This window comes from Ranitomeya variabilis, chromosome 3, assembly GCF_051348905.1.
Source record: "Ranitomeya variabilis isolate aRanVar5 chromosome 3, aRanVar5.hap1, whole genome shotgun sequence".
Taxonomy (NCBI): Eukaryota; Metazoa; Chordata; class Amphibia; order Anura; family Dendrobatidae; genus Ranitomeya; species Ranitomeya variabilis.
The window spans coordinates 628,305,932-628,328,541 of NC_135234.1; the positions used below are offsets into that span (position 1 = coordinate 628,305,932).

Below are 22,610 nucleotides of genomic sequence, written 5' to 3' on the forward strand. Positions count from 1 at the left end.
ACAGAATTCATAGTTTCCAGGTTTTATATCTTATGAAAGGATACCTGCTTTCACAGAGACATGAATGTGTGCTTTTGACTCGTAGTACACCCAGTCAAAGCCAGCTTCAACTGCAAGGCGGGCCAACATGCCGTATTTGCTTTTATCTCGGTCTGAGGTTGTAATGTCAAGTGCACGTCCTTCATAGTGAAGAGAATCGTGGGAATGGTGGCCATCCTCATCCCATCCTTCGGTAACCCGCAACCTCACGCCTGGCCACATGTTCATCACAGAGATAGCCAATGCATTCACTCTGTCCTTGCAGCGCTGAAAGTAAAGAACAAACATAACAGGTCAACAAATGCTTATTAATTCTTTATGCAACTTACATTTTCTAATTTTTAGTTTAAACATATCATATGTCATCCATATGAAATATAGTGTAAGGTTGTTTTTAATTAGAGCTGGAATCTACAGGGCTTGACCCTGGAAAGGCAAGTCTAGTAGAGCAGGTTCACCTAAAAATGATACGCCTTGTAGTTGGTTGGTACATATTAATAGGCCAATTTGTGTACTCAATTTCATAAGTATAGTCCATATGGTAGTAATATCTCGTATATTCTATGTTGGTATCTATCCTGGCACACACAGAGCATTGCTGTATGCTTTGGTTTGTGTATATTGCAGTGAATGCAGCTTGCATCCTGCACATTTGCTTAATCTCTCAGGAGGTGCTGGTTAGTGATGAGCGAGTATACTCGTTGCTCGGGTTTTCCCGAGCACGCTCGGGTGGTCTCTGAGTATTTATGACTGCTCGGAGATTTAGTTTTCATCACCTCAGCTGAATGATTTATGGCTACTTGCCAGTTTGAATACATGTAGGGATTCCTTAGCAACCAGGCAACCCCCACATGTACTCAGCCTGGCTAGTAGCCATAAATCATTCAGCTTAGGGGATGAAAACTAAATCTCCGAACACTAACAAATACTCGGAGATCACCCGAGCGTGCTCAGGAAAACCCAAGCAACGAGTATACTCGCTCATCACTAGTGCTGGTCAGATTTTTTTTTTTACATATAACTAAACCAGAATACAAATAGTGAGTTATGGATACAGTGAAATACTCATAGTAATTTGTCAACTGCACTTTTTAATACAGTTTCATTCCTCTGAAAGGAAACTCTAAATCCATTCATCAGTCATTTTTTTGCCTAGTAATCCTGCTTTCGCTTTATTTTTTACTTCATTATTTTCCAGTTGTCATCCATGAAAAATATGTACATTTTTAACTACAGATTAATAAATGGTTTCATTTATGAACTCTGTAGCAAAATGTTGTGCCCAAGCAATTGCCCATCCTCCACGAGTCACCCACGGGCACAGCCAGTTATCTCTGGTATGCTTGCTCTGCAGCCAGTACCCAGGGACAATCTTGTGTTTTGAGACGATAACTGGCACATAAAATTTGTCATGTCAGCTCTACTAGATCTGTACACACATGAAATGTATTCAATGTACTAATGGTGAGTGTATTACATTTTGTTCTTTACTATTTTCTCCATGTATTTCATTATTGTATCTAGTTAGGGTTACAAATAGCAAGACTGGATGTCAGGAAGCTGAAACAACCCATCAACAGCCATGAGAAGAACATGAATGAACTGAAAGCACTTTGAATCTTTAAGATGATGATAACCTATGGCAGAGTTGTCCAATTAGCTTCCTAGCAGAGGGCATCTGTATTGTGATACCAAGGGGTATTAGCATAATTCAAGAATCTTTCAATCTCTGGCACTAAACTTTTAGACCTGGATAATATAGTAGACATTTTTGCATTTGGCATTATGGCCTGCTTTGTAGAGCTGGGCTCTTCACGGGTTGTTAATTTCAATGCCACTCTACATTGTAAATGAACTTTGGCAATTTTTTTTTTCTTGTTATGAAATTGCTGTTTTATTCTTAGTTTTCACTTTAAGAAATTACATGGGTCAACACAACCTCTTATAGCCTAATGAAATTCACAAGCTAAAAATGAGCTATCAAAACTGTGGAAAATTGGCTAAAGTTTGCCTGATGCGATAAATCTCAGTTTAACATGGATTATGCAGATGGTATGATCAAGATATGGTGTAAACCATATGACTATATTTATTCATAAATCTAGCATTGTTCAATGTCAGATGTGGAGCTATAAAGCCACGTGCACACGTTGCGGAAAGTGGTGCGGACTTTTCCGGACTGATTTTGGTAAATCCGCACTGCGGATTTCCTGCGGATTTACAGCGATTTTTGTGCGGATTCCACATGCGGCTTTACACCTGTGGATTCCTATTATCGAGCAGGTGTAAACCGCTGCGGAATCCGCACAAAGAATTGACAGGCTGCGGAAAAAAGACGGCTGCGCTTCCACGCATTTATTTCCGTGGCATGTGCACTGCGGATTTTGTTTTCCATATGTTTACATGGTACTGTAAACTCAGGGAAAACTGCTGTGAATCCGCAGTGGCCAATCCGTTGCGGATCCGCAGCAAAATCCGCAACGTGTGCACATAACCTAAGAAGTACAAAGGTAGCAGCTGAACCCAGGACAGGACCTGATGGAATAGGTGTACCTTATCACATAACAAGACACTATAATTACAATTACTGATGGTAGGTGGGGTCCTTTTATAGATGAAAAAAATGGATTGGGGTCCAGGACCTTTGATTATGCTTTTCAATAGTTCAGGCTGATTTTGGTGGAGATGCACAGAGTATTTTCTACCCTGTGTGGCTTCTAAGTAGCCTTCTAAGGGATTTCAGGAGAAAAACATGCCATAGCACAATGAATTGAGTGCACTCTGATAACTTGAGGTGCCATACACCTATGATAGATCTCTCTCCCAGCCATTCCATACACATGAATTCTCAACACAATGAGTTTAGAACACTCTAATGACTTGAGGTACCCATACACCTTAGCACCTTAGATAGCTCTCTTCCGGCCATCACATACATGTGCACGCTCATTTTGACATGTCTTTTCAATGGGAACAGAGATCCAAGCTGATGCCAGGTTTCTCTAGTAGCAACTAATCTCCTGTGGGAACCAAAGGATCAGGCACCGAAATTCAACATACCCATCCTTCTTTCCACTGACATCTGTCTGGGAGCCTTGGAAGACCCTGAGGAACACATTAGATGATCGGCCAGTCCAAGCATGAATAACTTAATCTGTATGGAGCTCTAACCACAGTCCCCAAATCTGATCAAAATACAACACTTCTGGAACATTTAGCTGAAAATGAGATTCACAACTTGAAAGTGAAGTGCATGAATGTGCAGCAACATGAATTATGTGAACATGGATCAGAACCTCTCAGGAATGTTTCCAAGACCTTGCTGAATCCGTGCCATAAATAATTCAGGGCAAAAACCATTCAACCCACTGCTAGAAAGTTGTACCTCATATATAATATCTTTGGACTATATTAGTGTGTACATGCCCTCATTAGGTAAAGCTGTTTATTTGACTTTTGATCACTTTGTATAACAAAGAGGGGCCCTCATTTTATGAGCCGCTGAAGCCTTTAGTTCATAAAATAATGTGGCCATGATAGCCTGAATGGAGCCAAGCTCCCTCTCCCATCACTCCCAGTGCTCACACACTATGGCTCAATGACTCCACATTAATAGCTGGTCATTAATTAACTTGTTTCCATGCAAATTTCTGATTTGGAATGTTGAAAATCTAAAAACTTTGAAATTGTGCTTCTTGCAACACTCCCACTAATGACATTCTTCATGAGACACCCTACACGAAACATACAATGTTTATGCTCCACAGAAAATTTACCGCAAAACCAGGTCATAGTTGTGGTGAGGTGCTTCATTTGCCATTGGAATAAAACTCTCTTTTGCAGATTTTGGTGAAGAGAAGCCATATATAAATTTGTCATATAAGCGTGATGTACATCGAGGAGTGCAGGCTCCATGGTGAGTTCAACAATCCCAAACTGTTATTCTTCTTCCTTTTGGCCAAAGGTGGCCATACACATTAGATTAATGCTTCCTATACCTGTATTCTGAAAGAGGAAGAGTTGTGGTGATGGCCATTAGTGTTTCACGTCCTTCTCTCTATTCAGAATATTTTGGAGCAGTGTTTCGCTTTGTTGCTTACCCCATGTGCAGGGCATTGCAGTAACTTAGGTTTCCATGGTTATGACCACTAGCAAACAACTATCACTATATGAGTGGTCACAACCATGGATACCTAAGTTACTGCAATGCCCTGCACATGGGCTAAGCGACGTAACTAATCCGAAGAACTAAACTACATTACTAATTGGGAGGTATTTGCTAATATTATTATTAGTACACCTTCTACATATTGGGATAGGATCTTTGAGATGGGAATACCCCTTTAATTATAAAAGCTGTGTGTCAAACAAAGGCTATAGTAGTGATATGTCTAAATAAAAAAAACCTTTGTGGCCCATAGCAACCAATCACAGAGGAGCTTTCTTTTTTCAAGAGCAGAATACAAAATGTAAGCTGCTCTGTGATTGGTTGTTAGTGCAACAAAGACAGGTTTACGTTTAACAATTTAGAAAGTATTCGAGACTTTTGGAATTGTAGGTTTCTGGCACATACCAACTTTGTGAAGTGTATAAACATGATGCTTAATAGAAAACTAATATTAAAATTAAAATTATTTAAATGGATTTTCCAGGTTTATTTCTTAGGATAAGTCATCAATAACAGATCAGTGAAGGCCCAACGTCTGGCACTCACACTGATCAACTGTTTTTCACTCTGGTGCTGCCAAATTTAAACAGTGAACGGAGCAGGACAGCACAGCTCTACTCACTAACTGGTGGCTGTTCCCAGGTGCTGCTGTAGGTCAGCTCCTAGTCACTTCAATAGGAGATGAGTTGCAGTTTATGATAATGGACATATCAGTGTATAGAACTGTGCTATTCCGGCTCTTTTCACTGCTTTCACTTGGCCGCTATTGGAGTTGGTAACAGCTGATTGATGGGGATGTCAAGCCGCAGACCCCAACAGATGTGATATTGCTGAACATCTTATACAAGAAAAAACCTTCACTGAGAATTTTAAGGCTATGTGTTGTGGCTGTCGAACAGCCGTGAGACATGCAGCCGCGGGAACTATAACATATTTTTCAAGCACGCTGAAGTCACTTGGTTAGCACCCGAGCATGGTCGGATGAGACCTTATCTGAGCACGTTCACTCATCACTAATCATTATCTTTACAATTTAGATGTGTATGTTCATAAATACCTCTAAGTACCGGTATATAGAAAAATGGTTAAAAAGCATTTACATAACAGATTCTGCTTCTAAGCAGAAGACAACAGGCTGATGTCGTCCATGCTGCGGGTGGTGATTAACTGTGCATTAGAGGACGAGCCTCCTATTAATCTGTAGCCAGCATGGGACCCAGCGACTTATATTCACCGCACATTCTACAGCACTAGCTTCTATACAATATGACAAGAGCCTAGGTGGCACAACTAGAGTCATTTTTTCATATAAAGGAGATACACTTAAAGGGGACCTATCACCAGGTCACAAGTGGACAGTTGTTGCTCTTATTTGATTTCTGTAGCTCCTGAGTGTTTTTTTCCCTCTTAAAATCCGGCATAGTTTCAGAGATTTTGGCTTTATTATGTAGCTAGACCAGTACGCTAACATTTATTATCTTTACCAAAGAGGTGTTGCTCACAGGATCCTCTGGGGGCGTATTCGTAGGTTGTTCTGCATAATTACCCTATGAACAACCCTACCTTGGTTCTGACCATGAAATTTTGCATATTGCGTGACATAAATAAAAAGGCCAATCTCTAGAACTGTAAAATTTATTTGAAAATGTGAAAGAAAAAAAAAGCATACTCAGGCAGGCAATGAGGGCTGAAATAAGAGCAAAAACTGCCCACGCTTGTCCTCATAATGGGTTCTCTTTAAATTTAATTTCAACAAACTTTACATAAAACAATTTTAAATAAAATATATTAAACTTTGTAATATATCTTATCAGAGAAATATGCTTCTTTCTTCACTTATGAGCTGTTTTCTTCCATCCCCTGCTTCCTAAGATCACCAGCTACTCCAAATAACAGCTCAAATTAATCTTGTTTTAGACAATAAAGACTTCCAACTCACTGTCGGATCATATTAAAACAGCCTTTTGAAATTTATGGATAAGGTTGGGGGTTGGGGGGAGGGAGGAATGGGTAAAGATGAGACGTACTGTGATGCTTCTTTAAAGTAAATGTTTATCTCGCTCCAAAGCTGGATTCACAGCTAAACTGCTCACTACTGCCATATAATGTCCCCATAATGCTGCTGCTTCTGAATGTGTGCTACATAGAGACAGTAGACGAAGAATCCAGAATCCCTGTGTGTGCAATGTATGGAAGATATCATAGCTGCTAACCTCAACATAATAGCTTAGAGTCATCTGAAAAATGGTTAAAAATACCAGGTAAAAGTCATATAATGGCCAAAAATAGTGCTTTACTCCTAAAGGACAAACATATGACAACTTATGCCTTTAATATGCTATGAGATTCAAGAGAACACAACCGCTTAATAAATATCCAATGTACAACCAAATTAAAAATACCTTAAAATAAGTTAAATAAACCTTGAAGCTGATATTATATGTTTGGTCTCTGGCTATGAAATAATTGTTAGCAGACACAGCACTGATAACTGTAACCATGCATCTCTGCGCCATGACTGTACAGATATTTACACACAGAAAGTACAGATCTGTCCACACTTTACGCAAAGTTTGCTAGGATGCCATTAAGTCACAATACAAATTTGATAATTCTCACAGAGACGCATTTAGCATAAATAAAGCTCAGAGTAATACAATGTATTTTATTTACTTTATTTTTAAAAGCTAGTCCTTTTGTGCCACTTATCTCAGAATATCTAGAGCCAAGACGAGAGGAGCCAACAATGAAGGTCCCTATTGAAGGACTGCAAGCCAAGATCTTGAAAACCACTATACAGAACAATTTTACAACTTTTCACTATACTTTTTTGCTGAAACTTCAGCATCCTTTCACTGGAAAAACAAAGGTGGTTTGGCTTTGGAAGACTGGAAATTCTTGGCCAACAGGGGAAGCAGATGACTGGCTCAGAGTACTATTAATACTAGTAATCTAATATTATGGAAATAAGTCTACAATTAGCCAAAGAACTTGTGTTCCCCATTTTCAGAGGGGCACTAAGAAATTCCAGAGCAGTCATGTAATGCTTCTTTAGATGCCTAGATTTCTAAACTTAAAGGGGCCAAAATACCATGATTACCCATGGCTGGGCTCGTACTCTTTCAGGTATTTTGGGCTTCCTCTGGAACTTTAGTCTTTTACCTCAAAACAGCTGGCACCAATACTTTATAGTATTCGCAAGACAGCCAAAAGAAACATTCAACCAAACCCATGATAAAGGTAATGACTAGACTGTACTGCTCACACAATTGTAATAAGGGCACACGTATGCTATTGGTTATTGGCTATGGTTAATATAAATGTACATATATTTGTACAGAGAAGAGTGCAAAGTGCCTTTAACTGCTGAAGCCCTAGAATACAGGGGCACCAAGAACAAAATTCTAGACCTGCACAAGACTGGAATGGGCTACAAGACATAGGCAAGAGGTTTGGTGAGAAGCAACAACTGTTGGCGCAATTATTAGAAGATGGAAGAAACACAAGATGACTGTCAATCTTCGTCGGTCTGGGGCTCCATGCAAAATCTCGCCTCAAGGTGTAAGGATGATTTTGAAAAAGATCAGGAATCAGCCCAGAACTATACAGGAGGACCTGGTCAATGACCTTAAGAGAGCTGGGGCCACAGGCTAAAAGATTACCGTTAGAAACACACTACGCCATCATGGATTAAAATCCTTCAGGGCATGCAAGGTCCCCCTGCTCATGCCAGCACATGTCCAGACTTGTTTGAAGTGCGCCAATGACCATCTGGATAATCTAGAGGAGGCATGGGAGAAGATCATGTGGTCAGATGACACCAATATAAAACTTTTTGGTACCAAATGCACTCGCCATGTTTGGAAGAAGATGAGTACATCCCCAAGAACACCGTCCCACCCTTGAAGCATGGAGGGGTAAGAATCATACTTTGGGGCTGCTTTTCTGCAAAGGGGACAAGATGACTGCACCATATTGAAGGGAGGGTGGATGAGGTCATGTATCGCAAGATTTTGGCCAACAACCGCCTACCCTCAGTAAGAGCATTTGAGATAGGTCGTAGCTGGGTCTTCCAGCATGACAATGACCCACAACACACAGCTAGGGCAACTAAGGAGTGACTCTGTAAGAAGCATTTCAAGGTTCTGAAGTGGCCTAGCCAATCTCCAGACCTGAACCAATAGAAAATCTTTGTAGAGATCTGAAACTCAATGTTGCGCAGCGAGAGCCCCGAAACCTGAAAAATCTGGAGAAGATCTGTATGGAGAATTAGGCCAAAATCCCTACTGCAGTGTGTGTGAAAACTTGGACAAGAACTATAGGAAACGTCTGACCTCTGTGATTGCTAGTTCTGTGCTTCTAGTGTATCAAATACTTATTTCATGCAATAAAATGCAATTTAATTATTTCAAAATCATACAATGTGATGTTCTGGTTTTTATGTTTAGATTCTGTTTCTTACACTTGAAGTGTACCTACGATAAAAATTACAGACCTCTCCATTCTTTGTAGGTGGGAAAACTTGCAAAATTGGCAGCGTATCAAATACTTATTTTCTCTAATGTACATACCTCAAGCTTATCAAGCTGAGACACACAAATTGATTTCTGTGGCTTGACTACCAAAAAACAATTTACATCCTCAAGTAATTAGCACAGCTCAAAGGTCGATGTTGAAAATGAGACATGCACTCCCTGCCATCAATAAATGTGTTTATAGATTTGATGAAAATCTTCAGAAGAGTAAGATACATGTAATAAAATACAAGGTGTAGTGGATATCACAGACTGGTATAAATAAGGATTGTGTTTTTCCTTTGTAATTGCCAATGTAAAATGTCAATGGTGTTCTATAATTTCAGGGATACTATATATACGCTTTCTATAATGCCAAAATTCACGATAAAATTTTAAATGTTCGTGAAATTGCTCAGTGGAGGTATTTACTACGAATCAATCATTTTCTTAAAATGTGAAAAATCTTACAAAGATGCATAATTTCTTTGCTTCATGAAGACAAACCATAGTTTCCCAGTATAGCATGTCTATTGGTCGCCCAACTATGCAGAAACTGCAGCATGGCCCAAATAACTGGGAAATAACAGCATATGAAACCAGAAGGGGATGCAGCAATATATGAGCATTAACTCCCCTTCATTCTCACAATGCCAATATTTTGTACAATGGGCATACCACTTTAAATAAATAGCCATATTTTCTATTATTTACAAAAATATCATTTTTTTTGTTGCTTTGCAGTAGTTGTCCTAATTAGATGTTTTGTAAATTATCACTGGTTATTGATAGGCTGATAAAATGGCAGTTGATCTTCGGTTTCTAAAAAGTTATATCAAAGTTGAGTTTACACTCCTTGTTATAAGTTTATAAACAAGGATCGATATATGGAAATATGTATATTTTGGTGTTGTAAGTAAAAGAAAGTAAAAAAAACACGATACAACACTGATAGCAACAAGTGAAGCTAGAATGGTAGATTTATTATGGCGTGTCAAGATGAAAACTTCGAACATGGGACTGCTACTCAACACAAAAAAAGCAAAGATATTGACTACTGTCAGGTACGACCGCTATACATTTGAGATGGACAGTGACGAACAGGAGGTTGCAAAAGACTTCAACCTGCTCTGATCAACTATCACTCAAGATACTGCGACAACATCAAAAGTCTATAGCAGAATAGCTGTGTGCAAATGAACAATGAAGTCACTGGACAAGGTCTTCAAATCAAGGAACATACTGAAGCTGGAGAACAAAGAGTCATACTAGGTACCTGGAACTCATATTCCCTTGATAAAGCGGTCGATTAGTGACGCGAAACGCGCGTCGGGGGGCTTCTTTTTCTATAACCATCCCAGGACCCTTCAACCTTTGTTAGTGGTAAGTGGCTGCCGACTTTGTACTTTGTGTCTATCTTCCCACTGCGGTATTAGATAGGTCCTTCCATTATGGCAGCACACTTATCCCCCTGTGCCTCAGTACCATGCACATGCACTTTATGTATTTATTGATGGGCGCTAAGGGACTAAGGCTGTGGGAGGTTCATGGTTACCCCAGTATGTTGTCTTTGCACAAGTACCACTTTTTATCTATTTACAATGTGTAGTTTATGATGTGTGAATCTTTAATAAATTTGAAATTTGCGCTACCTTATCTATACCTAGTATGACTCTTTGTTCTCCAGCTTCAGTATACTGTTCTGAGTAGGTATATCTTTTTCTTTTGTTGTATGGGCTAATTATAGCCTTTTGTTTCTGACTTAGATATGTCAGAGAGGTTTTTGTGGTTATAAATCAAGGAACATGTAGTTGGTGATGAAGACATGGCTCGTACATAGTCAGTTCTTTTCTGAAGTAACATATGGATGTGAAACCTGGACAATAAAGAAACAAGACAGAGGAAGAAGAATTGACATCTTCGAAATGTGGTGCTGGAGAAGAATATTATCAATACCATGGATGGCAAGAAGAACAAACAAATAAATCTTGGAACAAATCAAGCCAAACATGTCACTTGAAGTAAGGATTACCAAGCTACAACTTGCCTACTATGGACACATACGAAAAGAGAAATCGATAGAGAAGAACATCATGGTCAGAAGAATAGAAGGAACAAGACAAAGTAGACCAGAAACCCATTTGCTTGATACCATCAAAATAAGAGAAAAGAATGCCCAGGTGGATCCATCTAGACTTGCACAAGATCGATCTTCCGACAGATCGTTCATCTATCAAGTCGCCATGGCTCAAGATTGAGCCAAAGGCAGTTAAAATAATAATAAGTAATCAAAACATAGATATTAAACTTTGGCTGCTGCTTTAACTTCTGAGTTACTAATATATTGCCACCCTTACATGATGTGTGGAAACCCTCTTTACAAGACATTTAGACTTTGCCCCAGGGTGAGATATCAAACCAAGTACCTAAACAAACTGTAGCCGAAACCAAAATTTAATTCCACTTTTGATTGAAAATTTACTATAATACAATTGACTAATGCAATGAAAGATGTAAACTTGTAACGTACAGAAGGCCAGAAAAAAATGATTGCCTTTGGTTCACAGAGATCACAAAGCTGAGATAGATTTTCTCAGCGAATAAATATTATTCTGCTTTTTTAACCGCCAAAAATGTAACATATCAACACGTTAGCTTCCAGTTGAACATTAATTCTAAAAGCTATCTCTTCCCGCTTTCCCATACACAAGGTAAAGGTCTGGTAAGACTAGACAATTTTGTGATGTAAAATTGTTCATGATAATCTTGCAATGTAAATGGACCTTTAAATCAACTAAGTGTTAGTATGTTTTCAATAGTGAAAGAGAAATAACCAGCAGTTTATCACCTAAGAGAGCAAAATGATAAAATAATTTAATTTCAGTACACAACAGATGTTTGGCTGGCTGGTCTCTATCAAATCTGCATGGAGAATTTAGGGTACTTTTACGTGTATTGTTTTCATGAAGTTTTACAAATCAAACAAGTAGTAGAATTCAAAAAGTCCTCAAAAATATTCATCAAAATAACTTTTTGAAAAGCACCCATAGTGTCCTGGCACTGGGTGCTGATAACTGAATAATTTTGAGAGTTTATGGAAAAATAGAAAATGAATCATAAGTAACTTTTCTAAAGCATGCATAGTGTTAACAACAATGTGACTTTGTGAATGCAAACAATTCGGAACAATGGCATTACCTACCTTGGACAAATATTGCCGCACAATAACATGTCTCCCTTTATTTGAAAATTAACAATTTCTTATTTTCTGTAAGAGGCCTCTGAACAGGGCGGTAAAAAGGTGAGATGGGTGTTGGTTAACTGTTTGTTGACACCAGGTTTATCTAGCTTTGTAGAGGAACAAAGGGCAGTTCTAAGCCATTCCAGCCCAACAATATGTTAAAGTTCATAGTATAATGGGGGTGGAAGTGGGTGGGGGGTTGTTTTAACGCATGAATCTTATTTGCACCTTATAATGCAACTTATTTCATACATATTACTCTTTTCACAAATGGTGCATCAAGCTTAACTAATTTAGAAAATTGCTATTTTACTGGTATTACACGAAATGAATGCATGAGAACTTGTGAGCAGTAATGTAGCTACTAGTGAGGATTGGCAGGGGCCCACTTACATAGTGAGGCCCAAATGGAGAAACCTCCACTCTTAGGCTGCTTTCACACTAGCGTCGGCACGGGGCCATCGCTATGCGTCGGCCCGACGTGCCGACGCGCGTTGTGAAAATAATGCCCGATGTGGGCAGCGGAAGCAGTCTTACGACACTTCTGTTGCCTCATTGTAAGGTCCGGGGAGGAGGGGGCGAAGTTTCGCATGCGCGGTCGAAAATGGCGGACACGACGCGCAAAAAAACGTTACATGTAACTTTTTTGTGCCGACGGTCCGCCAAAACACGACGCAACCGTCGCACGATGGTTGCGACGTGTGGCCATACATCGCAATGCGTCGCTAATGTAAGTTTATGGGGAAAAAACGCATCCTGCAGACAACTTTGCAGGATGCGTTTTTTCTCCTAAACGACGCATTGCGACGTATTGCAAACGACGCTAGTGTGAAAGTAGGCTTAACTTTATCATTGTGCATAGAAAACGATACAATTAAACCTTGAAGTAGAGCAGGGAGCTATGTACTCCTTTGCTTTACCACTCTTAAAACAAGGAGTAATATTTTTTTTGTTGGGGTACTCAGGGAATTATTAATTGTAAAGGTGGATCACAAAGGCATTAGTACTTTGTGGGGGACTAATGGGGCATCACTACTCTTTCGAGAATTAACACTAACTTTGAGTGGACTCAGTGCCACATTACTTTTGGTTTAGCGTTTGGGGCATTATTGTAAAGTAAAGCTCAGGGAACTTTATTACTATTTGTGGGGCACTGAGGGTCCTTCTTATTCCTTATGGGCACTTGGGAAATTATTAATTGTTAAGGGGACACTTAAGGGCATTAATATTTTAGAGGCATTCAGGACAATTTACATTTTTATGTCGGCACTTAACCCCTTTCTGACATTAGACGCACTATCCCGTCGAGGTGTGGTGGGCCCGTATGACCACCGACGGGATAGTACGTCATATGCGATTGGCCATGCTCACGGGGGGAGCGCGGCCGATCGCGGCCGGGTGTCAGCTGATTATAGCAGCTGACATCCGACACTGTTTGCCAGGAGCACTCACGGACCGCCCCGGCACATTAAACCCCAGCCCACTGCGATCAAACATGAGCGCAGTGTTCCGGCGGTATCGGGAAGCATCGCGCAGGGAGGGGGCTCCCTGCGGGCTTCCCTGAGACCCCCGGAGAAACGCGATGTGATCGCATTGCTCCAAGGTCCCTTACCTCCTCCTCCCTGCAGCAGGCCCGGATCCAAAATGGCCGCGGGGCTGCATCCGGGTCCTGCAGGGAGGTGGCTTCACAGCGCCTGCTCAGAGCAGGCGACCGGGAAGCCTCCAGGAGTGCACGTCAGATCGCTGATCTGACACAGTGCACAGCAAAGTGTCAGATCAGTGATCTTACACTATAACATGATAGTCCTGCAAAAAACGAGCCACCATACAGCATTATCAGCGAAAAGATAAAAAAGTTATAGTCCTCAGAATAAAGCGATGCAAAAATAATTATTTTTTCTATAAAATAGTTTTTATCATATAAAAGCGCTAAAACATAAAAAAAATAAATGAGGTATCACTGTAATCGTACTGACCCGAAGAATAAAAGAAATTCATGAATAGCTGGTTTTTGGTAATTCTGCCTCACAAAAATCAGAATAAAAAGCGATCAAAAATGTCACTTGCCCAAAAATGGTACCAATAAAAATGTCATCTCGTCCTGCAAAAAACAAGACCTCACATGACTCTGTGGACCAAAATATGGAAAAATTATAGGTCTCAAAATGTGGTAATGCAAAAAATATTTTTTGCAATAAAAAGCGTCTTTCAGTTTGTGACGGCTGCCAATCATAAAAATCCGCTAAAAAACCCGCTATAAAAGTAAATCAAACCCCCCTTCATCACCCCCTTAGTTAGGGAAAGATTAAGAAATTAAAAAAACGTCTTTATTTCCATTTTCCCATTAGGGTTAGGGTTAGGGATAGGGTTAGGGCTAGGGTTAGGGCTAGGGTTAGGGTTGGAGCTAGGGTTAAGGCTACAGTTAGGGTTGGGGCTAAAGTTAGGGTTAGGGTTTGGATTACATTTACGATTGGGAATAGGGTTGGGGTTAGGGTTACCGTTGGGATTAGGGTTAGGGATGTGTTTAGATTAGGGTTTCAGTTATAATTGGGGGTTTCCACTGTTTAAGCACATCAGGGGCTATCCAAACGCGACATGGCGTCCGATCTCAATTCCAGCCAATTCTGCGTAGAAAAAGTAAAACAGTGCTCCTTCCCTTCCGAGCTCTTGCGTGCGCCCAAACAGCGGTTTACCCCCACATATGAGGTATCAGCATACTCAGGACAAATTGAACAACAACTTTTGGGGTCCAATTTCTTCTCTTACCCTTGGGAAAATAAAAAATTGGGGGCGAAAAGATCATTTTTGTGAAAAAATATGATATTATTTTTACGGCTCTGCATTATAAACTTCTGTGAATCACTTAATGGGTCAAAGTGCTCACCACACATCTAGATAAGTTCCTTAGGGGGTCTACTTTCCAAAATGGTGTCACTTGTGGGGGGTTTCCATGTTTAGGCACATCAGGGGCTCTCCAAACGCAACATGGCGTCCCATCTCAATTCCAGTCAATTTTGCATTGAAAAGTCAAATGGCGCTCCTTCGCTTCCGAGCTCTGCCATGCGCCCAAACAGTGGTTTACCCCCACATATGGGGTATCGGCATACTCAGGACAAATTGTACAACAATATTTGGGGTCCATTTTCTCCTGTTACCCTTGATAAAATAAAACAAATTGGAGCTGATGTAAATTTTTTGTGAAAAAAAGTTAAGTGTTCATTTTTATTTAAACATTCCAAAAATTCCTGTGAAACACCTGAAGGGTTAATAAACTTCTTTAATGTGGTTTTGAGCACCTTGAGGGGTGCAGTTTTTAGAATGGTGTCACACTTGGTTATTTTCTATCATACAGACCCCTCAAAATGACTTCAAATGAGATGTGGTCCCTAAAACAAAATGGTGTTGTAAAAATGAGAAATTGCTGGTCAAATTTTAACCCTTATAACTCCCTAACAAAAAAAAATTTTGGTTCCAAAATTGTGCTGATGTAAAGAAAACATGTGGGAAATGTTACTTATTAAGTATTTTGCGTGACGTATCTCTGTGATTTAATTGCATAAAAATTCAAACTGTGAAATTTTCAAAATTTTCACCAAATTTCCATTTTTTTCACAAATATAATATCAAAGAAATTTTACCACTATCATGAAGTACAATATGTCACGAGAAAACAATGTCAGAAGCACCGAGATCCGTTGAAGCGTTCCAGAGTTATAACCTCACAAAGGGACAGTGGTCAGAATTGTAAAAATTGGCCCGGTCATTAACGTGCAAACCACCCTTGGGGGTAAAGGGGTTAAGGGGCATTATTACTTTACATGGGGCACTCAAGGTACTATACCCATTAAAGAGCCCACAGGGTATCATTACTTTTAAGAGGGCAAAAGAGGATACTTTGTATGGTCCTCTCAGGGGGCATTAATATTTTTAAGAGGCAATTTTACTGTCTAAAGCATACTAGAGGGATATTATTAATATGTAAGGGGCATAGTTGTGGACATTATATGTGGGGTACTAAGAAGAGCACTGCTACTCACATCAGGAGCAGGGGTATCAGCATAATGGAGAGTTTGTGTATAGTAGGTTTTGAATACAGAGGAAAATGTACTGGAAATGTGAGAAGTGAATTGTGTCTTTTTTGTAAAGTCTGCAGACTAGTTGTAGCTAGAAGAAGTTGTCATGTCGGTCTGGGCCAGATGGAAAAAACAGGAAAAGTGAACGATTCCATGAGAAAGAATGTCAGTTGTATTTTACTATACCTATCTGTGCTGTAATCTCTTATATGTTCTGCAGAACTGGTATCTGCCACTATATAGTCACTGTATTGCAATAATATATGTCTTGTTCTTTGCACTGTGTTTTTTGAGCAACAGCTGCTGTCATCTGCTGAAGTGCCAACTAATGCCAACTAAAGTTATTGTGCATCTCTGTGGTTATAAACTCAGCTAAGTTACTAGTTTAGATGCCCACTTATATGCATTTACCCCACCCCCTGTCTTGTGATCCCCAAGCTGCACCTCCAGCCTATGGGTTAATATGTAGTACTACACAAATATATCATGCACTAATATTTAAACATATACATTAAATTATATGTCAGGGTAATAAAAACACCCGGGCACTGGTAATTACTGCCTCACAAAGCAGGCCATGTTTTGGCACAATATAATTAGCATTTTGATATTTTTACTAACAAAGTATTAGTTCATATAGTTTATTAAAAAAACAAGTCCATTAAAGAGGTTGTCCACTACTTTATCGTTGATGAGGACCTATCGTTAGGATAGGTCATCAATGTCTGGTCGTACACCAGGTATTGGAAACTTTGACGTGCACCCGGTCATAAGGCGAGGTGCTGGTGGAATGGGATGTGTGACCCCTAATACAAAGTAAGAGAATCCACCGCACACTCCTGGATTAGATGATGCAAAATGTGTGAATTATCCGTGAAAGCAGGCATTAACACAAAGGTGCTGGGAAATGTGCGACAAGATAACATAACGTTTCGACTCTATCAGGGTCTTTATCATCATGTCGCTGAAAAAGAAAGGACAATATATGAGAATCTTTCACTGAAAACAGATGATTACATTTGAACATGAAAAAAAATCTATAGATAGATACATAGATAGATATATCCCAGGTGTTATATACAGTAATGACATAGTGTAGTAACAGGAGAAAAAAAACAAAAAATATTTATAGATGATAATATTTACAAGTACTGGCATGGTCTAACCATGTATACAGCTCTGGCAAAAATTAAGAGACCACCACATCATAACCCTGTCATGGGCAGCCCAAACTCCAGATCTGAACCCCATTGATAACCTCTAGAATCTAATCAAGAAGAAGATGAATAGTCACAAGCCATCAAACAAGGAAGAACTGCTTACATTTTTGTGCCAGAAGCAATGTGAAAGACTGGTGGAAAGCATGCCAAGACGCATGAAAGCTGTGATTAAAAATCATGGTTATTCCACAAAACATTGATTTCTGAACTCTTCCTGAGTTAAAACATTAGTATTGTTGTTTCTAAAGGATTATGAACTTGTTTTCTTTGCATTATTTGAGGTCTGAAAGCACTGTTTGTTTGTTTTTTTATTTTGACCATTTTTATTTGTCAGAAAAAAAATAAAAAATGTATTGCTTGGAACTCCGGAAACATGTTGTCAGAAGTTTAAAGACTAAAAGAACAATTTACATTTTACTCAAAAATATACCTATAAAGAGAAAAATCAGACAAACTGAACATTTTGCAGTGGTCTCTTAATTTTTGCCAGAGCTGTACATTCCAGGACCTTTATACACTCTTTCTAACATTGCTCCTTTCTCACAGCACCTTCCATAAGTTACCGAGCCAGCGACAGCACAAGTATTCCACCCAAAATGGGTATCTCTAACCTTATGACCATTTTTACATGTGCCTGCTAAATACATGTCTTTCCTTTACAGTATCTTTTACACAAAAGATTCTTTTACACTTACCGTGTTTTTTGCGGCCCATTATTGCTCGCCTTTTTTGCAGGCCGTATCACACCAATTTTCAAGGTCTGCCGCAATATCGGACAGCAAAAACTTGCGGATCACCATTTTTCAGGTTCCCAATACTTAAGCAAAAGTTTTGGGGAAAAAACGGCTGGGGCTGTGTCCGTAAGCCCTGAAAAATATCGAGCAAGCTTGATTTTTTTTCACGGCCATAAATACAGCCCTCACGGCCGTACGGCATATGGTGCTCCTACGATTTTTCGCAGCCCATTTTTGCGGCCCCATAGAAATCTATTGGGCCGCAAAACCATGGCAAGTGTAAAAGAAGCCTTATTCTGAAAATCGGGACCTTTTTCCTATATTACATGTGTAATCCTATCCTGCAACTATCAAGTAAGTTATGAATGTTTGTTTTGTTCCATGAATAATGCAATACAAGCTATCCCCCGAGAGGGGCCCTCTAGCAGCCCTATGCCCCCTTATACACATACCCTTGGGGTTATAACTATCATAGGTCAACATGCTTACATTATGTGCCATCAGACACCATGACCCATAGATCTTCTTGCTTGATATATATTTGCACATACATTTATAAATATTATTTGTTCTGCTGCTACACTATGTTATTAATGTATGTACCGTAACACCTGGGATATATATTTATACAGTATATTTTATTTTTCATGTTCAAATCTAATCATCTGTAATTGTTTTCAATGAACGATTCTCATATATTGTCCTTTCTTTTTCAGCGACATTATGATACAGACCCTGGTGGGGTCGAAATGTTTATCTTGTCGTACATTTCCAATTGCCTGCTTTCACGGATAACTCATACATTTTGCATCACCTAAGCCAAGTGTGTGCGGTGAATTATCTTACTTTGATCGCACATCTGGATGAGCTAATCGGCAGTAATGCCCGATGTCGTACCCCGACCGCTCAGACATTGATGACCTACCCTAAGGATAGGTCATCGATGATAAAGTAGTGGACAACCTCTTTAAATTAATTCTGTTATCCCATTTTTGCCCTGGATATACAAACAATCAGGCAATCCCCACATGTGTTGTGGCTGTCTTCCACAGCCAAACATGCAGTCGCAGGATCTTGAATGTATTATCCGAGCACACCCAAGATACTTGGGCAACACCCGAGCATGTTCCAATAACACGTTAACCGAGCACATTCACTCATCATCACTAGTGAGTACTAGTCCCCACTGTAGGTCCACTATTACACGCGGTCAAAAAGAGATGTACATTTTCTGACCATTACAGCAGACAGCTCAAATGTCCCTGGGAAAATAGGGTGCTCCCTATGGACTGTGATAAAAGATAAAATCCACTACCTTGTGGTCTTGAACACTGACTATTTTGCAAATTAAAATACAGCGCTTTTCGGCTATGGCAGCCGTTCAGAATGTATACACAAGAATATCAAACTACATTGGCAAATATAGATATCCTAATCAAAGGGTCGATGTTACCACCAGAAGGAATGGTACACCTTTGTTATAAAAAATAACTGATAAAACATATAGAAATAGAAATAACAGACACTTCAGGGAGTGCCACATTTCCCCATTTGACTTTTCAGTTATCCACCATATTTCTATTCCTTGGATCTTGTCTGAAGAAGAAACTAGAAGCCAACTGGGTGGGATGGACATGATACTTTTGAATACTTACGGTTAGAGTTGAGCGACTTTTACTTTTTTGGGGATTGAGTCGGGTTTCGCGATTATTACGAAAAGTCGGGGGCCGACTGAAACACGAAACCCAATTCAAGTCAATGGGGAATCAAAGTCGACATTGAGTGGAGGACAGGAAAACACCTACAGTGCCCATTTTAATGCCAAAAACATCACTTCTTATTACTGAAGCTTGTCAATCTTTATTTACTTTATAATAATAGTTAGGCATTGAAAACTGGGGGTCATTTGGCCAAAGTTGTGGGGGGGTAGGGCTGGCTCAAGATTTTCGTGGGCTCAGGAAACGCGGACTACGTCACGGCGGTGGAGCAGGGAGAGGTAAGTATTTCAACTTTGGAAGTGCTGTGATCCTGAGCAAGCGGGGGGGCCCACTCGTTGGCACTGGCACAGGGCCCCTCATAGTACGGCGGTGTGTTTGATGGCGGGTGGCGCTTCCCACCGGCAGAGACACTTTTGCGTACTATGAGGGGCCATGTGCCAGTGCTAGTGACGTCGCCAATGAGTATGCCCCCCACCTGATGAAGGAACCTGCACTTTCATCTGTACCTTCCTCTTTGTCCCCATGTAAGGCGGTATAGTATGCGGGAAGGGGAACCTGACTTTCAGCAGGGTCAGATTCTGGCTGTGTAGAGTGCAAGGGGAATGTAGTGGTCTGGGTCAATGTACCAGCAGACTCATCTAGCAGTGGCTGGGCAATGGGCAGGATGAGGAGGAAACACAGATATAGGCCCAAATAATAAAGAGGGTTAAATGCAGTTCAAAATTGGTAACAGGATTAAACAGGCGGCATTGCTTTGTTCATTGGAGGACAACTGTATTGAGCGGCAGACACAGTTAGCAGGCCCAAACAATACAGTGGGCTAAATGCAGTTCAAAATTGGTAACAGGAATAACCAGGCGGCATTGCTTTGTTCAGCGGAGGACAATTGTAAGGAGTGGCTGACACAGTGAGTAGGCCCAAATAAGTAAGTGGGCTAAATGCAGTTCAAAATTGGTAACAGGAATAACCAGGTGGCATTGCTTGGTTCAGCGGAGGACAATTGTAAGGAGTGGCTGACACAGTGAGTAGGCCCAAATAAGTAAGTGGGCTAAATGCAGTTCAAAATTGGTAACAGGAATAACCAGGCGGCATTGCTTTGTTCAGCGGAGGACAATTGTAAGGAGTAGCTGACACAGTGAGTAGGCCCAAATAAGTAAGTGGGCTAAATGCAGTTCAAAATTGGTAACAGGAATAACCAGGCGGCATTGCTTGGTTCAGCGGAGGACAATTGTAAGGAGCGGCTGACACAGTGAGTAGGCCCAAATAAGTAAGTGGGCTAAATGCAGTTCAAAATTGGTAACAGGACTAAACAGGCAGCGTTGCTTTGTTCAGCGGAGGACAATTGTAAGGAGTGGCTGACACAGTGAGTAGGCCCTACTAATAAAGCAGGCTAAAGGTCTGCCAAAATTTTTTTCAGAAATAACCAGGTGGCATAGCTAGGTACAGGGGTGGGCTCCTCTGCTGAGTAGCAGACAGTGGTGTTAGGCGCAACGTATTAACTGGGAATTAAACAAAAATTAAGGGCGCTGCACAACCAATATACTGACTAGACCTGCTGCAGCAAATATTAGGACCCAACTACCAAATAGTCCAGTATTAGGCAAAAGAGCCAGAGTATATATTCTATATGTGGAGATATTTGCGCTGCGGGTACATTCAGAATTCCCCCTAGAGTTCCAAATAATAACAACAACAGTAATTCAGGATAGCACAAAGATTTGTACCAAGAGGTACCTCATACTAATCCTTACACACACTTTTACCTTTCTTTAGTGTGGTGATTGTAATTTTCATATAGCGTTGTCAAAGGTCCTTGTCGTCTTCAAGTGGCTATGTTAAAATGTCCAAACTTTGCCTAAATGGATCCGCAGACCTTCCAGAATATAGATAGTGAGGTGTGCACCTGTCCCGGCCGGTGACAGGCACCTCTGTTCTATTGTAAATAATTACCCGCTCACTAAACAGTGATGCGCGCTTCCAGTAGCAACTTGCCGGCGAGGTGCAGTGAAGCTGCAGGACCTCGCGTGACGTCACAAGCACGTGAGGCCTCACGTGATCGGCTGGAGGGTGAATACAGACCGCACCATAGACCAAAATTCATCCGACGCGTTTCGGAGTCAGCAGACTCCTTCCTCAGTCTGCTGACTCCGAAACGCGTCGGATGAATTTTGGTCTATGGTGCGGTCTGTATTCACCCTCCAGCCGATCACGTGAGGCCTCACGTGCTTGTGACGTCACGCGAGGTCCTGCAGCTTCACTGCACCTCACCGGCAAGTTGCTACTGGAAGCGCGCATCACTGTTTAGTGAGCGGGTAATTATTTACAATAGAACAGAGGTGCCTGTCACCGGCCGGGACAGGTGCACACCTCACTATCTACATTCTGGAAGGTCTGCGGATCCATTTAGGCAAAGTTTGGACATTTTAACATAGCCACTTGAAGACGACAAGGACCTTCGACAACGCTATATGAAAATTACAATCACCACACTAAAGAAAGGTAAAAGTGTGTGTAAGGATTAGTATGAGGTACCTCTTGGTACAAATCTTTGTGCTATCCTGAATTACTGTTGTTGTTATTATTTGGAACTCTAGGGGGAATTCTGAATGTACCCGCAGCGCAAATATCTCCACATATAGAATATATACTCTGGCTCTTTCGCAACGTATTAACTGGTCTAAATGGAGGCCAGGGCCCCTGTATATTTTAACTATCATCTATCATTTCAACAAATTTGTATTGGCAGTGCCATTGAAGGGGATTTAACAGCACAGACTACACAGTGGTGGAGCAGGGAGAGGTAAGTATTGCAAGTGGTAGAGCACTGTTCGAGCTTGGGGGAACACTCTCTCGTGGGCGGCGGTACTGGCACAGGGCCCCACATATTACGACGGTGTGTCGGA

The 22,610-nt window shown here is 40.6% G+C and overlaps 1 protein-coding gene across 1 annotated transcript in view; it reads right to left on the minus strand.

Moving 5' to 3' along the window:
• Positions 1 to 22,610, minus strand: part of DHH (desert hedgehog signaling molecule) — a 118,403-nt gene that overhangs the window by 12,776 nt on the left and 83,017 nt on the right. The window contains exon 2 of the mRNA XM_077297481.1: positions 45 to 306. Within this exon, the coding sequence (XP_077153596.1) occupies positions 45 to 306 (262 nt within the window). The remainder of the gene's footprint in view (positions 1 to 44; positions 307 to 22,610) is intronic.